Source organism: Manduca sexta, chromosome 16, assembly GCF_014839805.1.
Source record: "Manduca sexta isolate Smith_Timp_Sample1 chromosome 16, JHU_Msex_v1.0, whole genome shotgun sequence".
NCBI lineage: Eukaryota > Metazoa > Arthropoda > Insecta > Lepidoptera > Sphingidae > Manduca > Manduca sexta.
This window is the reverse complement of record NC_051130.1, coordinates 12191496-12214421: the sequence shown is the minus strand read 5'-3', so window position 1 is coordinate 12214421 and position 22926 is coordinate 12191496. Positions and strand designations below refer to the sequence as shown.

The window sequence follows — 22926 nt, the reverse complement described above, 5'->3', positions numbered from 1 at the left end:
AATATGACCTTTTTTTGTGGAGCATTGCCAGAGAGCCAAATAATATCTTCATTTATTTTCGTTATGGCAACACTCACTCTAGCTTTATGACAATCATTATAGCAGTGATTAGTTGCAAGTTTCATATCTTTCAGTTTATATAGGTTAGAGCCGGGTGGTCCCAAGTTTAATTCCCATGCAAGCCATTTTACATAATAACACCGAGATTTAAAACAGACGGACACCAATACTTTCCGTAAGATGTAAAAGTATGTTACAATGAAACCAAACAAACAGCGGGAAGACGCAGAAGAACGATGTCGACAAGATTTAAAAAAAGCGGTTAAGTGTGACACGTCTTACGCATCATCGGTTCCATCCCTCAAATACAACTCCAACATACACTTGGCCAGATTCTACATTTTTTTTATATTTATAATCAAAATTTAAGATTATATATTTCTTTACAATAAGAAATGTCCTCTTATGGAAACTCTTTAATTTCCTAATTATTCTATTTTTGTATGGGCATGGCAAAATTAGCTCAGTGCACCTGATGGTAAATGAAGTGGAGATGATTACCCCTCAGCAGTCAACACAATTATGCCGGCCTGTTGGAACCCGATATACACGGGTTAATCCTGGAACGCGACACACGTGAGCCACTATGGTATGTTTTAACACCTTGTGTACGGTGGTCGCTATCCAAGCGGATTTAAAGTTTATCGTAACACTAGCATTATTTTTGCATTACACTATCCGCTATAATAACCTATAACACTTTAAAGTTACTATTGTCTTCAACAGACAACCACAGGCTTAATAATATCCATTGACAGCCCCTACGGAACCCAAAAAACCCAAGTGTCACATTAATCATGATTATACTTGTAAATCAGGAACGCATCCACAATAACCGGACCCCTAAATAAATCATCATGTCGCTAATTATCGCAAAACACAAAACCGCAGCGTTTTTTGTTAACGTCGAGTGAAAATAAACGTGCGCCATCAACGCAACGTATCAACATAATATCTTTCATTCACATCTCACTTTCACCCATAATTTGCTTTTAAACACAGTGAATGATGCGGTACGACAAATGGGAATTTATTATTTATTAGCGCGTTCAAACAAACAAACAAAGAAACAAACTTGTCAGCTTAATATAATAGTATAGATAATTATTTAATGTTAAGGGAAGTTTTCGATCGCATCTCTGGTTTCAAAATGTTTTCTTATAAAAATTAATATCAGAATTAATTAAAAATATTTTTGTGGCTTTTGATAAAACATTTTTTTTTTGTGTAATATTTATTGTATTTAATAATTCTAACTTGACAAATTCAGTCTTTTTAATTATGTGTGTGTACTGTGCAAATTGTTATCATTATTAGTCAACATGGTTTAATTGTACATAATTAAAAAAAATCAGACGATTATAAAATATATGTAATAATACTTATGCCCGCGCATACTCCACTAAACAAACCTTTCATTTCAAAACTTGAACTACTGCACGAGCACTGTACCCTCAACACGATACCAAAAGATAAAAATACAAAATAAAGAAGTGTCCCCGACACGCGGCGTGACCTCCAAAAATCTTCCGTTTTATTATTTTATACCTAAAACTGTTCGAGTTATGCGTCTACTTCATTGCGGTTACATTTTGAGGGTAGCGTAAAAAATGGCTACCGTCAATTAATAATTTAGAAGGACTGCCTCGAATTGACTACCTCGGTGGAGTAGTTGTAATTGTACACGATACAAGTACGACTAACGCGCTCCAGGGTTCGAATCCCGGGTCGGGCCAAAATAATCGTGACTGGGTTTTTCCATCTTAAATATTACTCAGTCGCAGCTCGGAGTCAGGAAGTTGGCGGTGTGATACCCCTGTGCCTCGGAAAGCACGTAAAGCCGTTGGTCCTACGCCTGATCTCTCTCCAGTCATGTCGGATTGCCGTCTCACCGTACTATGAGAGTGAAGGAACATAGAGTGCACCTGTGTATTGCGCACACACTTGTGCACTATAATATATCCTGCGTACCTGGCTGATCTCCGTTGAGATTGGCCGCCGTGGTCGAAACTCGGCTAGGAGGAGGTTAATTAAGAAGGAAACCCTACTTCGCGAAAGTGACAATCGGGGACTTCCTTAAATTACACATTCTTCCCTTTTAAAATGTCTAGATATTCATTGAAATAAGACCATTTTGCGGATGTTATCGCGGTTTTTATATTATAATTTTCTTCTGACGTTTTGAAGACTGCAGCCTTCGAGGTCATGGAACGGACCACAGCCCGGATCCTCTCCGAGACCAAGAAAGCTGCAAAGTATAAAACCGCGATAAAATAGTTTTACTTCAATGTCTAACATTCGCGTAAACATTATATATCACGATGTCTATGTAAGCATTGCTGTTGTGAGTATTCCTGTCACTAAGCAGAATTTTTCAGGCAATTGTTTAACCCTGCTCTATTTATAAAGCTTTTGAATATCGCAGGTGACGGATGCAGTGGCGTGCAGTAACCTGGAATTTAACTGCGTGGTAATCCTACTTTGGATGTGGTAGTTACCCTCGCCTGACTTCCATTCTCAGCTGCATAATAAATGAAGCCACTTTATAACGGACATTTTGACATACACAGATTCAATTCGCATCGTTCGAATTTAGAATATTCTCACCAAATCCGAATTTAAATATATTCCCCCGCGGCGAACTAAAATACTTCGCAAGAAAAAACGTTTTTAAGGTAAAGGAATACTTGAAGGCCCACCTTATTTTAAAATCTTCATAAAATCCTTTGATGAAAAAATAAAGTAGTAGGAGTGAACTTGGACATGTAAAATTAAAATACTTTTCATTGACGTTTATTTTATTCTAAACTAATCCTTTCTAATTTAAAATAACTTACGGTAAAGTATTTGTATCAACAAGATAAGTATGAGGTTTCATTTATTAACGCAATGTCAAAATGACTGTATAGTTTGCTGAATCTGTGACGTATAATTAAATGTTATCTGTTATTTTCTAAACAAAATGAACAAACACACATCACGCATTTATTCCCGAAGAGGTATGTAGAGGCGCAACCAGGGCACCTATTTTTCGCCAAGTGTGTTCTGTCCCATGATGAATTAGAGGGCGAGCCTATCGCCATATCGAGCACAAATTTCAAACTCTGAGCAGATACTGAGCAGAAAAACCCAAATATCAATTTGTCCGATTCGGGATTCGAACCCAGGACCTCAGAGCGCTGCCGTACCGCGCATGCAGTACAACTACCACCGAGGCTGCCCGAGTGATATTTTCTATTATATTCTAAACTAGTTGACCCGACAAACGTTTTCCCGTCTTAACTATGAATTTGCAGCGCGCATTCTGTCAAACGCTGAAATTAACTTTTCTTAAATTTTCTAATTTTCCGCGCAATTTTTTGAATTTTTTCTTTCATAAGATCCTTCTCCTGACAATAACAAACACAACAAAAAACATAGTGAAATCGGTCCAGCCGTTTACGCGTGACGGCGCGGCGTGACCAACGGAAATAAGGATTCATTTTAATATATATAGATTAATTGACACAACAGCGATTTTGACGCCCGTATATACCTTTCACCCTGAACAAACATTCAAATCTAGTAACTCAATTAAAGAGTAATAAAATAAAAGAATTTGCCAACGTGCGTGTTCGATCCCGCTTGTCGCTATGTCACGTGTCCACGTGGCTATCACGCTGAAGCCTATCGCGCGTTGTACATGACACGTTTTCTCGAAAAGATCCACAGAAATCTGGATACGGGAATTTTATGTTAACCTAACGTTTTTTTAGGTTCTTTTTTTATATTGCTTTGCATGACGAGACGAGCTTCTTGTTCTTCTGATGGTAAGCGATACGACCGCCCATAAACAGTAGAAACACCATCCCACACCTTGAATTATAAAGTTTTGTTTGGTATTCCACTGCGCTCGCCATCCTGAGACAGGAGATGTGAAGTCTTATTATGTCTAGTTACATTGGCTACAATTTCCTTCAAACCGGAATACAACAGTGCCTACACACTGCTGCATGGCGGAAGAAATAGACATTGTGGTGGTACCTATCCAGGCGGACTCTCACATATGAGAGATCTACCACCAGTAAGTCTAGTAATGGCATAGGTTCAAAACTTTTATCCCTTCCCAATAGTAGTCATGTACTTTGATGTAGTGAATAGTGAATACGATTCCAATGACAAACAACATATTGCGTCAATTTTTCAATATTTTGGAAATTAACAATATCAAGATAAAGACGTGCGAAATCGCCAACATTAATATAATTAAAAATAGTTTATAGCATTTGTGGATAATGAACCTCCGTATTGAAAGAGAAATCAGAATCGGTTAAGTTGTTTTACTATGCGAGCTACATTTTTCCCAATCTCTTTATCGGGAGAGAAAGAACAAAACCCTGAACGAAACTAGTGCTAATTTGAGACTGAAATACTTACAAGGCCCCTCGAAAGCCAGACCTTACTGAAACCGAGCGGTCATCGAACCGCGGCGCGACATATTTGTGTACATTATTTCCACACTATATGGGTTTTTAGGCTGCCCCGTCTGGTGTTGCAATCGTGTTTTTGCGTATGCGATTTAGAATGCATATCTCATGTCAGCGGGAATCTACTCCGAGGTTAAGCTGTTTTGATATATTATGTATTTTTATTTGATTTCCACTTTGATCAGAATATAATTGAAATATACACGGTCATTTTGATATTACGTTACTAAATGGAACAACATGCTTATTTCTTTGGAACTAACAAAAGTTACTCGAAAAAAGGTGTTGGTTTCGACTTAGGTAATCAAAATGAATATCAATAAAAAGTAATTTTAATTTAACACGCCCCAATACTACTATTACTACTTAAGAAAGAGATTTCGTCGCAGCGGCAACATCACAGTTTCAGTCAGAAATACATGCAAACACACGGCATATTCGCATAAATTTACAAATGGTCTTATAATTTAATCAGATAACTCAAACTGAAATTTTTGGTGAAAATATTCGATATTTATTTATAAAATTTTGGCACAATTGTAGAAGATGTAAAGTGGAGTATATGGTTTAATTTATATATACAACGTCAAAAAGTCCCTGTAGATAACGTACTAGCTTTTGCTCGCGGCTTCACCCGTGTGAGTGTTCCGGAATAAAATTCCCGCTATATATTTTCCCAGGATAGAAAGTAACCTATATCCTTTCCAGGGTTTCAATCTATCTCTATACCAAACATTATCGAAATTCGTTCGGTAGTTTTTGAGGTTATCGTGTACAAACAGACGCGTCATGGGACTTTTTTGCGCAGTGATTTTGCGATGCGCTGAGTGCAGTGCTTTCTAATTAAACGCGTTGTGTTGCTAATATAGAGCATTGCAACTCAGAGCTCTGTTGACTATACACTGTAAACTAATACGAACGGTTTGGTGAATCCAAAACAAATCAATATCACGCCTTTGTCTCCGAAGGGCTAGGCAACGTTTATACATAGCACCCAGATTCCACCAACTGCGTTCCCTCCATATTCTGATAGGAGACGATCCTTTCGCTATCAAACAAAAATACTGGGTTGATAGTTGATACTGGTCAAAACCCATCATCGCTTTGAACCTGGAACAGAGCACCGTCGTACCACGCACGCAACACGTCACTTGAATATTCGTATAAATAAGTTCGATGATATTTGAAGTGCGCGGTGTTTGGTGCGAGCACGTGCTTCAAAGGTTAATAAACACTGGTTCATGCTAACTAGGTTCGCCCGAGCTTCTTATGCCTGATTGTTGTCATAGAATAAAAATACAGATGCGATTTTAATTTTTATCCGTAAAGCAAATTAATCTTTACCATAATTTGTTTATGAGTGATTACTAATTGTACACTAAATATTTCTTATGTCAATGCTTAGATGACCGTTAACAAGAAAGCAATAATTTATACAAATATGTATCATCACACCAGTGTAGTCAGTTCACCAACTTAGGGAACAAAATATACAGTCACACGTTTTTGTCCCTGAAAGGGTAAGCAGAGACGCAACAGGTGTACTCACTTTCCGCAACGCTATTATCGTAACAGGCACAAATTCCAGTCTCAGAGCTGATAGTGAGTAGAAAAATGCAATATCATTTATCCGACACAGGGATCGAACCCGAGACCTCAGCACTGTTGTCGTACCGTAACACAACTATGTCACCGAAGCAGTCAATACAAAATATAAAGGCCATGAAGGGCTATATGACCATGCCTTTTCCACTGTAGAGACAAAAGAAAAGTATGACGTACATATCATATTTTTTTTCTAATTTTCGACCTAATATCAAAAGACTTACTGCCCCACAGACAATAGTCTTCAAAAAACTGAAACGATCAATGACGTATTTTGCAATAATAATGACCACAATATCCATAAATAAAAATTACAAAACAATTCGAAATGACGTACGTTTAAGCTCCGATTTGCGGACCTCATCAATGATTTCATTTTGGCGTCATTTTTAATAAAAAATAATACATATAACGTCACTTTTTTGTAACTACCGGGATACGACATTGAGGTTTACGCACAGCTGTATGCCTATTTCCTTGATTATGTGTCGGATTTGACGAAATCATTCCCTATCATGCGCTTATATACTCGACGTGGATCCTCCAACTCTGCCTACCCTCACATCCATATACGAATGACGTGTCCCATCTGGTGAATAATCTACCCCGTTACGCCAAGGTGAAAGAGCAGTCGAGTCAACACGATTAATTATTCACGCGCACACACGCGCACGCGCACACAAATACAATACGACGCATGCGGAAATGCGCAGAGATGCGTCGGTGCCCACGCGCATCTCTTATTGCGCAGTGCGTCAAAATATTCTTTATTATTTATCCTGGCACCGTGGTAACTACATTTTATGCGCAGGCCAGTGACAAACGATAGTCGCGTCGCGTCGCCATAATGATGGCTGTTTTATTAATTGTATAATATTATACTCGTATACATGGTCTTATAGTAGGACCCATTACATGTCTTCGTAGGAACGGTAATCACGCTAAGATCAGAGTTGTCCAAAAATAACTTCGATAATGGTCTAATTTAATTAAAGGATAATCTAAAACTAAATTCGCCTATTGAATTTGTGTCTGTCATCGGTTGCAATATTTATGCCGGCCTAACTCGGTATACGTTAATGTGGAAATTTCAGTATGTGAATTTACACTATCTGGTCGCAAATACTAACCCAAATCTTTACACCATGCTTAATAAATAGTGCTGTGGAATCCAAGTTATAGCTAGAATTAAACTATGTATACTTGTGAGCAAAATATATAAAGTACCCTTCTACAAACGAACAATTTATCTTGACAAGCAAGTCATATTCCCTTATGGTAAGCGTGAAGAATATTCATCATATAAGTTTTAATTTCATAACTCCACGATTGCGTTCATGTACGATTGGATTTTGTCTCATAATGACACGTTAAAGATTGCTATATTTTCTTTCTAATCGTGCATGAACAAAACTGCTTGGCAATTTACAATACGACTATAGCTACCCAAATGAACGTTTACAAGAAACATCAACGAACTAGAAAACTTGCATTAAATATAGGTACATCGAAAATTGTATGAACCCTGATTTCCAAAATACCTCAGAAACGTAACATGCTGTATACAGACAGACTAATTAAGACTAGTTGTAAATGTACTTTATGAGGAATTAACGTAAACCGACTCATCACTGAATTCAAATCGTAATGTACTGTTATATCATTTTTATTATGGCTTAGCAAGAAGATCGAAAATGAAAGACGACTTCCGATAGTGGTCACAAATTTCACCAGCAGATCTCGGATAAAACCCTGAAACGAATAACAAAACCAAATTTTCCACTTTGTGCATACAATGTCAGGCATTGCATTTCGATAGGCCCAAAATCTCCTTACCAAATTGCCTCTTACTTCCTTTTAAAGATTGCACTCATGATTCTTCTGGTATTGTGTGTGTAAGCTGTGATCATGAAAATGAAGTGATCCAATACGTTGTTCATGCTTTAAATAAGGCACAAACGCACCCTGCTGACATCACCTTGCACATTTATCTCCTAATAATAATAAAATTATAATATCAGCCCTGTATTATATACTGTCCCACTGTTGGGCACGGGCCTCCTCTACTACTGAGAGGGATTAGGCCTTAGTCCACCACGCTGGCCCAGTGCGGATTGGTAGACTTCACACATCTTCGAAATTCCTGTAGAGAACTTCTCAGGTGTGCAGGTTTCCTGACGATGTTTTCCTTCACCGTTAAAGCAAGCGATAATTCACAAAGAATACACACATTATTTTCAGAAAAGTCAGAGTATGTGTGCCCTTGGTTTTTGAACCTGCGGACATTCGTATCGCAGTCCGTTCCACAACCAAGTAGGCTATCGCCGCTTTTTTATCTTTTTATCTCCTACAGGAATCAAACCCGCATCCAGTGTCTTCTAGGAAGTGAGCCCTAAACTAAATAAACTGAGATGCGTCAAGTGCGAACGCAGTGCGTCAGCGGCCTTGGTTCTCGACGGAGCAGGAAACTCGGCCGATGTTTATTTCACTCGTAAAATTAAACTTTCAAGATGAATTAACGAATGGATGTGACTTGCTGATTCGTAGATTTTTTTATTGGTAACATAAATATACCAAAAGTTGGTGGAATGGTCATGTTTCTTCGAGTTCTTAAAGCCTTGATGTCCCGTTCCCACCTGAATTCAGTTCCAGGCTCATTTAGTATGCTAAGGTATAATAATTCTGAAGACAACAACATTTCATCGACCATCACTATAACTTGTATGGTATACTTAGCATTATATCCAATAAAGTCTGCTCACAAGCAGTCATTTCACGTCAATTTTCTATAAGGCTTTGAATGAACCGAAAGGCAATCCATTCATGCCATAAAAATATTTCTTCTAGGGGAGTCTATCACTCTTAAAAAGTGGACTACTTACTTTCTATTTCATCAATTTTGTTTCTTATTACACATTAATCTTAATTATTTTGTTAAAAAAACAATTTTAGGTCGTACTGAATACTACCAAAGTATTCCGTTTTAAATTGTATATCTAAAAGTGACCATATCATAATGAAACAATGTCATTCTAAAAAATATTTAAACAACCATAGTCAACATAACATATTGTATATTTTTTTCCCTGTGTTAATATGAATTTCGAATAAATTTCTTTTAATACGATTGGCGTGCCGTTCCACTTGGGACACCGCCTTAAATAACATATCTTTAATGCCACTTCCTTGCATGCCCTACATCTGTGGATATCACTCTCTCTACCGCCATTACGGTTTATAGCGTTAATATGATGTTATTATTGCGCTTTATGTGCCCCTATATAATTGTGTTTACACTTATCATCACGCTATATGTGATGTGGAGTAAACAGGATGGTAAAATCTCCGTTTCCGTACCATCAAAAACGTATAAAGGAAAGTTCGTCAGTGTTCTCAAGGCTTGGTCAATATAGCGGCCATTTTGAATTCTTCTGTCGGAATGAATTTTGCTGTTACTTAAACAAGATGTTAAAACCGCCATAGTGGCCCACAGTATGTCACGTTCCGGGATCAGCCTGTGTAGGTATAGCCAACCGGCCGGCATAATTATGTCGACTGTCAAGGGGTAATCATCTCTCGTCCAATCAATCAAAAATATTATTTACAAAACTTCATTAATAATAATTGTTCAAAAAACTAACTATCAAATCAAAAACTTTAACTATTCAATATTATGAGCAAGAGTTATAAAGCCCTTAGCTGTCATACAGCAATATTAAAATGTTAGTCTAGTCAGCATTAATATTGGTTGCGCTACAAATCAGTGTCCACCCAGAAAAGTTATGGGCCAAGGTTTGACTCTTTCGAAATGTAAAAAATCCAAATCAACAAGAGTTATGAAAACGTCCTACTTTTAAAGTTCGCAAACACCAAGTACTTCATTGTTTTCATAAAACAACTACGAACAAACGTCCTTCGCTGATTTTTCTGTCACAATAATAATATTAATAGGTATTTATTTATTTATTAAATTTTCTAGCAGACTTAACACTACGATTAAAATAATTTAAATATTATAACTTATAACTATAATGTAAGCCCAAGTTAGGAAAACTCAACATGCACGTAATTTAAACTAAAAATGACTTAGGCGAAGCAAATTAAGGACAATATAATTTGGAGACGGTCACGCAGTATGTTAACCTAGGCCATATAAATATAAATATAGACTATATAAATCCTGTAGAGAAATTAAAACAAATATTAAAAAAAAGTAACTCACAAAAAAGAAGCTAAAAAGGTATGCATGTTTGCTGATAGGATATATTTTATACATAACATAACATCACGCATTTTATCCCCGAAGGGGTATGCAGAGGCGCAACTAGGGCACCCACTTTTCGCCAAGTATGTTCCGTCCCATGATGTGATAGGGGGCGAGCCTATCGCCATATCGGGCACAAATTCCAGACTCCGATCTGATACTGAGCAGAAAAACCCAAATATCACTTTGCCCGACCCGGGATTCGAACCCAGGACCTCAGAGCGCTATTGTACCGGACGTGCAATACAACTACGCCACCGAGGCAGTCTATATTTTATATCTGCCTGGATGGCGACCACTGTACACAAGGTGTTAAAGCCGGCCATCGTGGCCCACGTAAATGTGTCCGGTTCCAAGATCAGCCTGTGTGTATCCGGTTCCAACAGGCCGGCATAATTGTGTCGACTGCCGAGGGATAATCATCTCTTGTCAGTCGACATTCTATTTGACCCCACTCCACTTACCATCAGAGGCAGTGGGGACACTTTGCCATGACGTATAAAAAATATTTAATAAAAAGCAAGTACTTAATTCTCTTTGTAATAGAAAATCACTTAAACTTCTGTATTAAATAAAGACTGTTATTTATTTTCAAATGGTTTCTTACTGCTGTCTTAAATAAAGACTGTTATTTATTTTGAATTGGTTTCCTATTTCCCGTAAAAAAGTTTATTTGCTGGAGACATGAGTAAATAAAAACACAGTTTGTTTCTACAGTAGAAATAAGCGCCGATAGCTTAGTTGGGAGAAGAACGAATGCCGAGACGAATGTCCACAAGTCCAAAACCCAAGGACACACGCCTAATATACGACATAAAAGAGAGGGCTGTGACCAGCAATGGGACAGCATATAATACAGGGCTGATATTATTATACATCATATACATATTTATTTCTTATTACTTTACCTTCAGAACTCAGACCAACCACAACTACCTGTTGATGTGGTATAGTCAGGGTGGATGCCGGCAGCAAAACGACACTTTTATATTAGGCACACTATATTTCTAAGTTCCGCTTTACTTATGTTCAGACCAGAGGTTACAATTCAACTGCTCTGCATACGTGCTACAACGATCTTTTATACGTTCGGATGAATTCAAAAAGTAACCGACAATAAAATCAAGACACTAAATATTACAATTATGTATCAAATTATATAATATTAATTCATATGGCATTTAACTTGTATTTTAACAAGTAATCACTAAGAATAAGTAATTGTTTAAAAGGTAATTTATAATTAAGTCCGCCGGAAGGTAACAACCGGACGGCGTTAGTTATTATTTACATTTTACTCTATGTTCATAATACAATTATTATAATAATCAGCTAAATAGGAAAAAAATATTAATCTATTAAATATTATGTTATGTACTGCTGAAGCTAGGACCGGAAGTCGATAACATTCGGCCATCCTGAGTTTGCCGTGTCCCACGGCGATCGGCCATGTTACTTGATGCTGGTTTTTCGTGGAGTTGCTGCATCTGAAATTGTACAATATAAGCAGTATACTTTTCAATATAAAATGTAATCACACTTTGATATAAATATAATATGTTAACAGATAATTCTTTTTGCGTATGAAGCAGTGCATTTTTCGTTTCATTAATACTGGCATCTATGCATAATATTATCACACAGCTTTTATCTATATAATATGATCACAGCATATATATATATATATTGATCACACAGCATTTATTTATATATTGATCACACAGCTTTTATATATATATTGATCACACAGCTTTTATATAGTTATGATCACACAGCTTTTATATAGTTATGGTCACACAGCTTTTATATAGTTATGGTCACACAGCTTTTATATAGTTATGGTCACACAGCTTTTATATAGTTATGGTCACACAGCTTTTATATAGTTATGGTCACACAGCTTTTATATAGTTATGGTCACACAGCTTTTATATAGTTATGATCACACAGCTTTTATATAGTTATGATCACACAGCTTTTATATAGTTATGATCACACAGCTTTTATATAGTTATGATCACACAGCTTTTATTTATATATGATCACACAGTTTTTATATATATGATCACACAACTCTTATGAACTGGAATTAAAATGGGATAAATAATATTGAATGTTTTAATTCAATTGCCAGTATTTAATTACAAAATAACATATAATATATTAGATTTTGATTTAACTTTCTAATAGGTCTATTAGGTCATCCCTGTCAACTTCGTGATCACTTCCACTACTTTCATCGGAAATAGCTGAATTATAAGGTCGAAGGGCATCACCGCGTACTATTGCTGTAAAGTTTCTGTATCCCTTCATACCCTTTATGCTGCTTATTGTGTAACGATCTAATGAATAATCAGCTTTGCACACTTTATATGGCCCAGTATATAATCCGTTTAGTTTTCTAGTAACGTTAACGCTTTCTCTAGTTATTCCTCCTTTCCACAATACTAATTGACCTATCGAATATTTAACGCATTTCCTATGACTTCGGTCGAAACGGTCCTTCATGAGAGTCATATTTTTATCAATGCGTAACTTAGCTTCACCCCGTCTCTCTTGTAACGCCCGAGACTGACCTTCAAAGTCTGTAGGATCCCCACTAGGATAGGCTGGTAACCGCGAATTAGAGTGACCAAATAATAACTTGAAAGGCGAAAAACCTGTTACTGCGTGAGGAGTGTTATTAATGCCCCAAACTATATCCGAAAGGTGGTCGTCCCAGGTACATTCACTACTTGACATAGTATTTAAACCATTAATCAAAGTCCGATTGACACGCTCCACTTGTCCATTCGATCTAGGACTTGCGATAGCATTTAAAATATGTTTAAATTGCATTTCCTCAGCGAATTGTTTGAAATATCTGCTAGTAAATGCTTTACCTCTATCTGTGATGATTCTGTTAGGATTTCCAAATTGGTTTATTATTTCTTTTAAGTGTTTTATAGTCTCTACAGAACCACAGTTTTTAACAGCTCTTGAAAATACATATTTTGTAAATGAGTCTATAACAACAAGTATGTAACAATTTCGTTTCCGAGTTTTAACAAATGGTCCCAAATGATCAACATGTAATGTATGCATCGGGACTGCCACCTTCTCTATCGGGTGCAATTCTCCCTGCAATTTACCGTGTTCCCCTTTTCCATAAGCGCAACGAAGACATGATTTTATATATTTTCGAATAAATCTAGTCATGCCCTTGAACCAAAATTGGGCTTTAATGGTCTTTTCGGTTTTATCAAAACCTGGATGGCCTATTTGATCATGAAATTTCTGTAGTAAGCTCCATTTCGCCAATTTAGGTATAACGAAACGATCACCATTAAGCGTTTTTCTATAGAGAAGATCATCCTTTATTGAATAATTATTAGTAATATCCCTATTATCAGTACCGTTTTGCAATTGATTCAAAATTGACTGAATATTTTCGTCTTGTATTTGCAAAGTTAATAACCAATCAGACTCTTTTACCATTAAAATACTAGGTGCCGGGTTTCTACTCAAAGCGTCTACATGCTTCATTCGATCACCAGATCGGTACTCAATCTGTAGGTCATAGTCCTGTATTGACAGCCACCACCGGGCTATGCGGGGAATTAAGTCTTTTTTAATTAAAGTAGTTCGTAAAGCTGCACAGTCGGTCACAACAGTTATGGGGATTCCTATTACATACATTCGAAATCTTTTAAGTGATTCTACAACAGCTAGGGTCTCCAGCTCATAGCTATGATAAAATTGTTCTTCTCTGGACGTAACTCTACTAAAATATGCAATTGGTTTTAGCGTTCCATCGGTTTGGTATTGCAAAAGAATACCACCTAACCCTAGTTTACTTGCATCGGTATGAATTTCTGTGCGTGCATTTCTATCGTAAATTCCTAAAACCGGCCTTTCTGAAAGCCGTTCTTTTAGGGTTTGAAAGGATTTCTCTTGGTCTGGACCCCAAGTCCATTCAACGTCCTTTTTAGTAAGTTTTGTGAGGGGTCTAGCTATTTCTGCAAAACCACGAATGAATTTTCTAAAGTAAGATGTTAGACCGATAAATTGTCGAATTTCGTGTATGTTTCGCGGTTTCACATAATTAGCTACACAACTAATTTTGGCCTGTCCTGGTCGTATTGTACCAGCAGTAATCTCATGACCTAAATAGTTGGCGCTTTGTTTTAGGAACGAACACTTATTTAAATTTAATTTTAAGTTTGCTTTGGACAATAATTGCAAGACCTTTTCTAATAGCCTGAGCCCATCATCAACAGATACTGTAGGCAACATGACATCATCAAGATATGTTGCTACATCATTACCTAGTTCACCCAAAACAATTTTGATTAAACGTGAGAAAACTGCAGGTGCATTGGCCAGACCAAAAGGCATCTTTAAAAATTCGTACTGACCTGAGGGCGTAACAAACGCGGTCTTGTGAATAGAATCATCTGATATTTTAACTTGATAATACCCTTGTGCGAGATCTAATGTTGTAAAGAATGATTTTCCTGATAAGCGAGTAACCTGGTCCTCTATATGAGGCAGGGGGTATCTATCTTTAACTGTACGCGAGTTTAATGCCCTGTAGTCTATGCATAATCTGTAATCGCCCCCTTTTTTCTTTACGAGGACTACCGGGCTGGCGTAATCAGACATAGAATCTCTAATAATGCCCGCATCAATAAGATCTTGAACTTTCTCATTAACTATTTCATTTTCTTTATGGGAAAGTCGATAAGGCTTGCAGTAAACTGGCTGTTCGGTCGTAGTATGAATACGCATTTCCAACATATCTGTACAACCTAAATCTTTCGTATCCTTTGCAAACAAATATCTAAATTTATTAAGTAAGTCTAGTAATTTGCTGCATTCATCGGTATCTAATTCGCCTACGTTTAAATCAGATAATTGTAACTTATTATGGAAAGGTTGAATAATTGTCATTACTTTCCTGTCACTACAGTTTAAGTTTTTAACAAGTTCGGCGCGTGCTATAAGCCTGTTTCGTTCCCACTTAATGATATCGTTTCCTATGTTCATTATTTTTAAATAGCAATCCCTGGACCTTATAAGACCGCTTACAATAATATAAGCAATACTTCCTAGCTCATAATACACAGAGTTCGTTAAAAATATACAATCATTATAAGTGGGTACATCAATAAAAACTTTTACTAATGCCGTACATTGTTGCGAGATTATAGTGTAATCTTTCACATAGACCGGGAATTTTGTAACGAAATCTATCATACCTAACTGTATCTTACATAGATGACAATCTTGCTCTACTTTTTTTAACAAAATTGACCGAGGTTTCGGTAATAACCAAACTTAAATCCCTTTGATTAATCATAGTTTGACCAATTATTAAATCTATATCAGCTAAATCATTATTAGTTAACTCAACAGAACCACTTATTTTAATATTGTCTACATAGACGTCTATCCAAGAGGTTCCCATTGAATTGGAATATGCACCACCAAAACCTTTCATTTTTACCACTGACGGCGCGATTTTTAACATTAAATTATTAGCTCGTTTCGCGCTTAAAATGTTCAAATTACTACCTGTATCTATGAATGCTACAAGGTTTTGGCCCATAACTATGACCCTTTTTATACAAATTCATATAAATGTTGTATGTTGTAAAAAAGATGTTACCGACCTTCTGCTGTTGTCGAGATGAACTGGTAGCATACCAACAGGTGGAAGACGTGTGGCCTGGACGATGACAGATTTCACACCGTGGAACTCTGCAGTCCTTGGCTTCGTGTCCTTGTCTTCTACAAGCGTAGCACTTCTTGGGCAAACAGTCATTTTCCCGTGAGCTCGATGCGACATCACTACCTCTCTTCCACGACGTACTTTGGCGTTTAAGACTGCTAGGAGCTTCTATTTGCTTATAGTTTTCGAGTGATGATAAATATCCGTAATAAAGCTGCTGCGGTGTGTCGCATTGGAAAGCTTTTGCGTTGGCTCTTATTTCAACCGGTAATCCCCTGATGACACATGAAATCGCCGCCTCGCCTATGATATGACATTTCTTCAGTAAGGATATTTTATCGTGAAAGTATTTCGTCATAGTTTCGCTGTCGGATTTCTTTCTTGCAAGCATAACTTCTAAAAGATCTACATAGTCCGTAGAACGCGGAAATGCAGTTTCTAAAGCATTTTTCCACTCACTCCATGTAAGATTATAATCCTCCAAGTCGTCGTACCATTCCCTTGCGGAACCCCGAAGGCGTATCTGCATAATAAACTGACGATCCGTATTGTCCCAGTTATACACATCCCCCAACTGGTCGATTTTATGCAACCACCCTTTCACGTTACTAGTTTTTTCATCCGGTCGGAAAGTCGGGATAACTTCAGCGTCTATTTGAGTCACTCGTCGCCTTTTCCGTTTGTATTGTTTGCGAGAAGAATCTTCGTCATCAGATGAAGAAAAAAAATCTTGGTTTTCGTTATCGTTAGAAGACAAAGATTCAACATACCTCCTTTTCTTTACGCCGATGCCATCAATAAATGGGCCGGACATAATCCCACTTCTGATATGTTGATGTGGTATAGTCAGGGTGGATGCCGGCAGCAAAACGACACTTTTATATTAGGCACACTATATTTCTAAGTTCCGCTTTACTTATGTTCAGACCAGAGGTTACAATTCAACTGCTCTGCATACGTGCTACAACGATCTTTTATACGTTCGGATGAATTCAAAAAGTAACCGACAATAAAATCAAGACACTAAATATTACAATTATGTATCAAATTATATAATATTAATTCATATGGCATTTAACTTGTATTTTAACAAGTAATCACTAAGAATAAGTAATTGTTTAAAAGGTAATTTATAATTAAGTCCGCCGGAAGGTAACAACCGGACGGCGTTAGTTATTATTTACATTTTACTCTATGTTCATAATACAATTATTATAATAATCAGCTAAATAGGAAAAAAATATTAATCTATTAAATATTATGTTATGTACTGCTGAAGCTAGGACCGGAAGTCGATAACATACCTTAAAACGTTTTTATATCTACATCTATAGCAGTCAATATAGCCTTCTTTACACCTGAACCCACTCCAATCCAATGTGGTGCGGCGCAACCCACCTTCAAATCATGTTGCTGAAAGTTCAGTGGTGGTAGGTCTCTCATATTGAGAGTCCGCCGCAATAGCTATATCCGCCGCCATGCAGCAGCGTTTAGTCACTGTTGTGTTCCGGGTTGAAAGCCATTGTAGCCATTGTAACTACTGAACATAGTAAGACTTAACATCTCATGTCTCAGGATGGCGAGCGCAGTGGAATACCAGTACCTTCAATTCAAGGTGTTGGATGATGTTTCTACTGTTTAAGAGCGGTCGTATCGCTTACCATCAGGCAAACGTCAAGCTCGTCTCGTCATTCAAAGCAAAAAAAAAGTCTACGAAACAGCCCCACGATCAGAAACCCCACACAATACATAGCAAATAAATCACAGCACTTTCGTTTACATTTGAAAGCGCATACAATTCAGCAGGTTTCATTGTGAATCGCGGTCAGACGGCGCAGTCAACAGAACCGCGCCAGGCAGTGAACTCGCGCCCACGCCGCGCCGGGCCGACGACCAGCCGAGCTAAAGGGCTTCTGCGAGACAACTTCGAAACTCAAATTAATATATCGACATTTTAATTCGTTTGATTGGTCTATGTACCAACTGCACATAAAACCGTGCGGGGTAGATACCTTTGATATATAGATTAATCATTCTTTCACGTAGAATCCGTAGCGTATTTGAACTAAAAACCATAATCTTTAATCGATCGGATCAACTGAAATATTAAGTTATAAACACCATCGATTTCCTAGAACGATCGACCACCATCAATAATTTAATATAAAAACTACACATTACACATTTGTACCTCATTATTGATTAGCCATTAGATCCCATGTCTTTATATCTAGTTATAACACAGGCAATGTTTAAACCAGAACATATAAGTTATGCTACAAAGGTACTGCTTAGCGACATTAATACAATTGAATTACCAAGACGAACTCAAAAACGATATACATACAATAAAACATCATTAATGTAACAACTAATTTCAAACTTCAACTCCCACCGAATATTCAAGTTAAAACTCCTACAATTGACACATATGAGCGAGTATATTACGTCGTGCAGTTTCACTAAGTTTACTCTCTTTTAGGGTTGTCACTTAAAACCAGAATTTATTACTAGATTTATTATAAATCTGTATAAATCTCTATTTTTTTTTCGAATATAATTAGTCATGTTTATATTCTTCGTTATTTACTTATACACACATACAGTTACGCCTTTTACCCCGAAGAGGTAGGCAGATAGAGTACACTTACCACCGTTTGTATGCCCATGATGTGATAGGGAACGAGCCTATCGCCATATCGGGCACACATTGTAGAATCCGGGCTGATACTGAGTAGAAAAATTCAATATCCTTTTATCCAATCGAGGATCGAACCCGAGACCTCAGAACCACAATCGTACCGTAATACAACTGCACCGCTGCAGTTCGTTATTTATATTTCGTAATATACCTAAGCTAGGTAGAAGATGTAGCTTTATTGGTGAAAAAATAATTAAATGGGACTTGTCATTTAGACAATACCCCAAACAAACAATTACATTAACTAACAAAGTATTTGATTTCACTATAACATTAATCTGGATGTTCATTTCTATCCCTAATATTATTACTATTTACTGTTCAATCAAAAACATATGTTATGTATCAAAACAGAGAAACAAACGTTCCCGTGGCTAATAATTTCAGAAAACAAGTAAACACTATATACAATAGTTATATATTTATATAATTCAGAACACTTTATTTTATTACTCCTATATCAATACAATTTATTTATTTTTGACAACCCTACCGTCATATGAAAAGTTAGTTCAAATAAGTTACGGCTATGTTCTTAAGCGACTGCATTTTCTTGTAGACTCAGCAGATCTTATATCTCGAATTGTATAGATGTTTATAGACTGAATTATCAGTATCCCCCGTGGCGCAGCGAAGAAGTCTAATGAGAAGGGACGCGGCTTCGAAAGCCTTGGGGAAAACAATGCTACCAAAATCTTAATCGACAAATACAACCAGTTACCCGAAATTCGAAATTGGACTTATCACTTCCACTACCACATTGCGGTATGAAAATTAATTTGAGGAAATAAATATTTTTTACTTATGTGCCTACCCTCTCACGAATAAAAGGCAAAAAATATTAAATACGTCCGTGGTTAATAACTACTCACTTTTCATATAAATAAATGAATCAACATTCTAGATCAATAAAAATATTTATTGCAGACCCTCTGTGATCAGTTGATGGAAGAGACCGACTGACAATCAGAAGGGCAGCCGACACATCTGCCATCGAAGGCAATTAAAAAACTTTATATCAGAACGTCGAACATAAAAGAACAGCTGCTATCTGAGAAATCGACGTTTAAGTTACTTGCAATCAATAATAAATAGACTTAATTATTAGTTTATTCATCTCGGAGTTTATATCATTTGATTTGTATACTTTGCACGTATACATTTTGGCATGGCGTTAATAAATGAAACCATATAATTGTCTTCTTGAAAACAATAATTTACCATAAGTCGATCTAACCATAGATATTGCCATTTGACTGCCTCGGTGGCGAAGTTGTAATTGTACATGGTACAAGTACGACGACCGCGCTGAGGTCCTGGGTTCGAATCCCGGGTCGGGCCAAAATAATTGTGACTGGGTTTTTCCATCTTAAACATTACTCAGTCGCAGCTCGGAGTCAGGAAGTTGGAGGTGTGATACACCTGTGCCTCGAAAATCACGTAAAGCCGTTGGTCCTGCGCCTGATCTCTTTCCGGTCATGTCGGATTGCCGTCTCACCGGACTATAAGAGTGAAGGAACAGAGAGTGCACCTGTGTATTGCGCAAACACTTGTGCACTGTAATATATCTTGCGTACCTGGCTGATCTCCGTTGAGCTAGGAGGACATTAGATATTTCCAAAAATAATTTTAATATTACATGCCCTAAGACCGCTACAACGAAAATAGTTTGACGAAGCGGCAATGTCGTAGATTCAGTCAAAAATCCACCTAAATATACACACCCCATATTTGCACTAAACTATAAAATAACAAAATCAGAAAACTAATTCGGGTTTTTTGGCGAAAATGTTTGTTATTCATGGATGATTTTAGCACAATGTTAGCAAAGGTAAATACGAATATGTGACTTTATTTAATAACGCAATGTCAAAATATATGCCTATATATATCCCTATAGATACTATTCACTAACTATCCCCGTGGCTTTAATTTTAGGAATAAAATATAACCTATAAAATTCGAAGATTACGTAGCTTGAAATAAGTCAAAGTTATCAGAATCGCTGCAATAATTACAGAATATAACACATTCAAGCCAAAAAAACTCTCCAAGCTAATAACATAAGTACAGATTTGGGTACAAAATCTTACCAATATAATTTCTAATTCAAGCTAACCTCACTTGCAAAACATCACATAAAGAATCCAAATTATCAGACTTATATACGCTTATTATTACGCTGGTTCAATCCAAATCTTATTTACTAGAAACCTTAGTGATAAACTAGAAATAATCACAACAGCATACAATTCTAAAGCAATCCCAAACATACAAATCCATACTTACGTACAAACCCAATCAAGCTCAAAACAGTGCAGCGATACATAAGGTACATATAACGAGCGGCGGCAAGTGAGGTGTGTAACAGGTCGTCTGAGCAACGTCGGGGTGAACGGCTAGTGCAGAATAGGCTACGTCGCGCGGCGGGTCAGTCACACCGAGTCTGAGGGACACACGGGAAGGGAGGACGGCTAGCCTGTTGGGAAGACGGCTAGCGTATTGTTTTTTTTAAACCTTGAAGAAAAAGCTATGGAGCTAATTACATTGCAACACGATTACTTAGGATTCACTGAATACAATAGGAGTATGGAAAGCGACTGACTATTCGATGCTGACTATATTAAATTATTATTATTACAGAAATTAATTACGGAGTGCGTGCAAGTGATACAGATTTCGATGATGCAATGAGTAGGCATAGTTTTATTCACTTTTTTTTATATAGGAATTAACTTCAATGGACCTGATAGTAAATGTAGTGACGAGAGAAGATTATCCAGTCGACTCAACTACATCGGCCTGTAAGAAATTAGGAGTAAGGCTGATTATATACACATACATAGAGTGTTAAAACGTCCTTCTTTGCTTCGTCGTAGTTGGGTAATAATATCAAATCACATAGATTCAAGAAAAATATAATTTGAGTAACTTTCATTGATAAGGCTGTGAAATAATAAAAATTATGCACAATTTTCATAACCATCTGGGCTGTATCTAGAATATTTCGCATCAGCCTACAAAAAATCAATCACCGTCCGTCCCACACGTCCGTGTGTCCAAATACCGTCCGAAACTTACCGACAAACAAATGAATTCACAAGTTCTCCAAACTTGGTTTCGCTTTAGAGTTTTACCCGATGGACTGAGTCTCGTGTCGCGTTACACTTTCCGTGTGTGTTTGCTTTTCATTCGAGATGTATTGTCTTCGATATCGAATTATTGCATTACTGGAGGCTAGAGGTCTATCTATATGACACATACTTTGAGCACCTATTTAAAGGATATTGCATTACTGGAGGCTAGAGGTCTATCTATATGACAAATACTTTGAGCACCTATTTAAAGGATATTGCAGCTTTTGTAATAAGACATTATGCTTATTTCGGAATGGTTAAGTAAATGACTGCCTCGGTGGTGTAGTTTTATTACGGTTCAGAGCTGTGGTGTCGGGTTCGATGCCCGGGTCGGGTAGTGATATTGGGGTTTCCTACTCAGCCGGTTAGAAGTCAAATTTGTGCCCGATATGATGATAGTCTCGCCCCCTATCACATCATGGTTGAAAAAACGCGGGCGAAAGTGGGTGCACCAAGTGCTCCTCTGCCTAATCGTTTAGGGATAAAGGCGTGTGTATATTTTAAGTAAATATTAGAAAAATTACATACTAGCAAAGAATTTTAAGATTATAATATAGAGCGGACATTGGGATAATGTTCATACAAAAATGTTGCACTTTTACTTAATCCTCTCAAGCAAAACACCAATGTAAAATACTTCATATGTCTTCCATATCATAATTAGCACGTTCTTAATGCGAATATTAACATATTTAAATTAAACAAATTTTTCGGATTCTATCGCGGTTTTTTGTTTTTTATTTTTCTCCCGACGTTTCGAAGACTTTGCAGCCTTCATGGTCACGGGGGGGACTGAGGTATTGTTCATCCGTAAAGTCAAAGTTACAATATCTACCTACATTTTACAATTATACAACTTTTTTTAAATTTTAGCTGTTGGTGGTCCGATCTACGCAGAATGAGCTCACAGTGTCTTGAAGTCTGGCAGCCGGTCTTTTGGGTGCCGATTTAATTAAATGTAGAACTGGATCCCAGGCTTG

At 37.0% G+C, this 22926-nt stretch overlaps 1 protein-coding gene across 1 annotated transcript; it reads right to left on the bottom strand.

Annotated features, from left to right (window-relative positions):
- Positions 1-11378: 11378 nt before the first annotated feature.
- Positions 11379-17365, bottom strand: LOC119189528. The gene is made up of 2 exons (XM_037439445.1): positions 16050-17365; positions 11379-11882 (listed from the first exon to the last, which is right to left on the bottom strand). Exons 1-2 carry the CDS (start codon positions 16920-16922, stop codon positions 11766-11768), a joined length of 990 nt encoding a protein of 329 aa, XP_037295342.1. The 5' UTR covers positions 16923-17365; the 3' UTR covers positions 11379-11765.
- Between the last annotated feature and the right edge of the window lie 5561 nt (positions 17366-22926).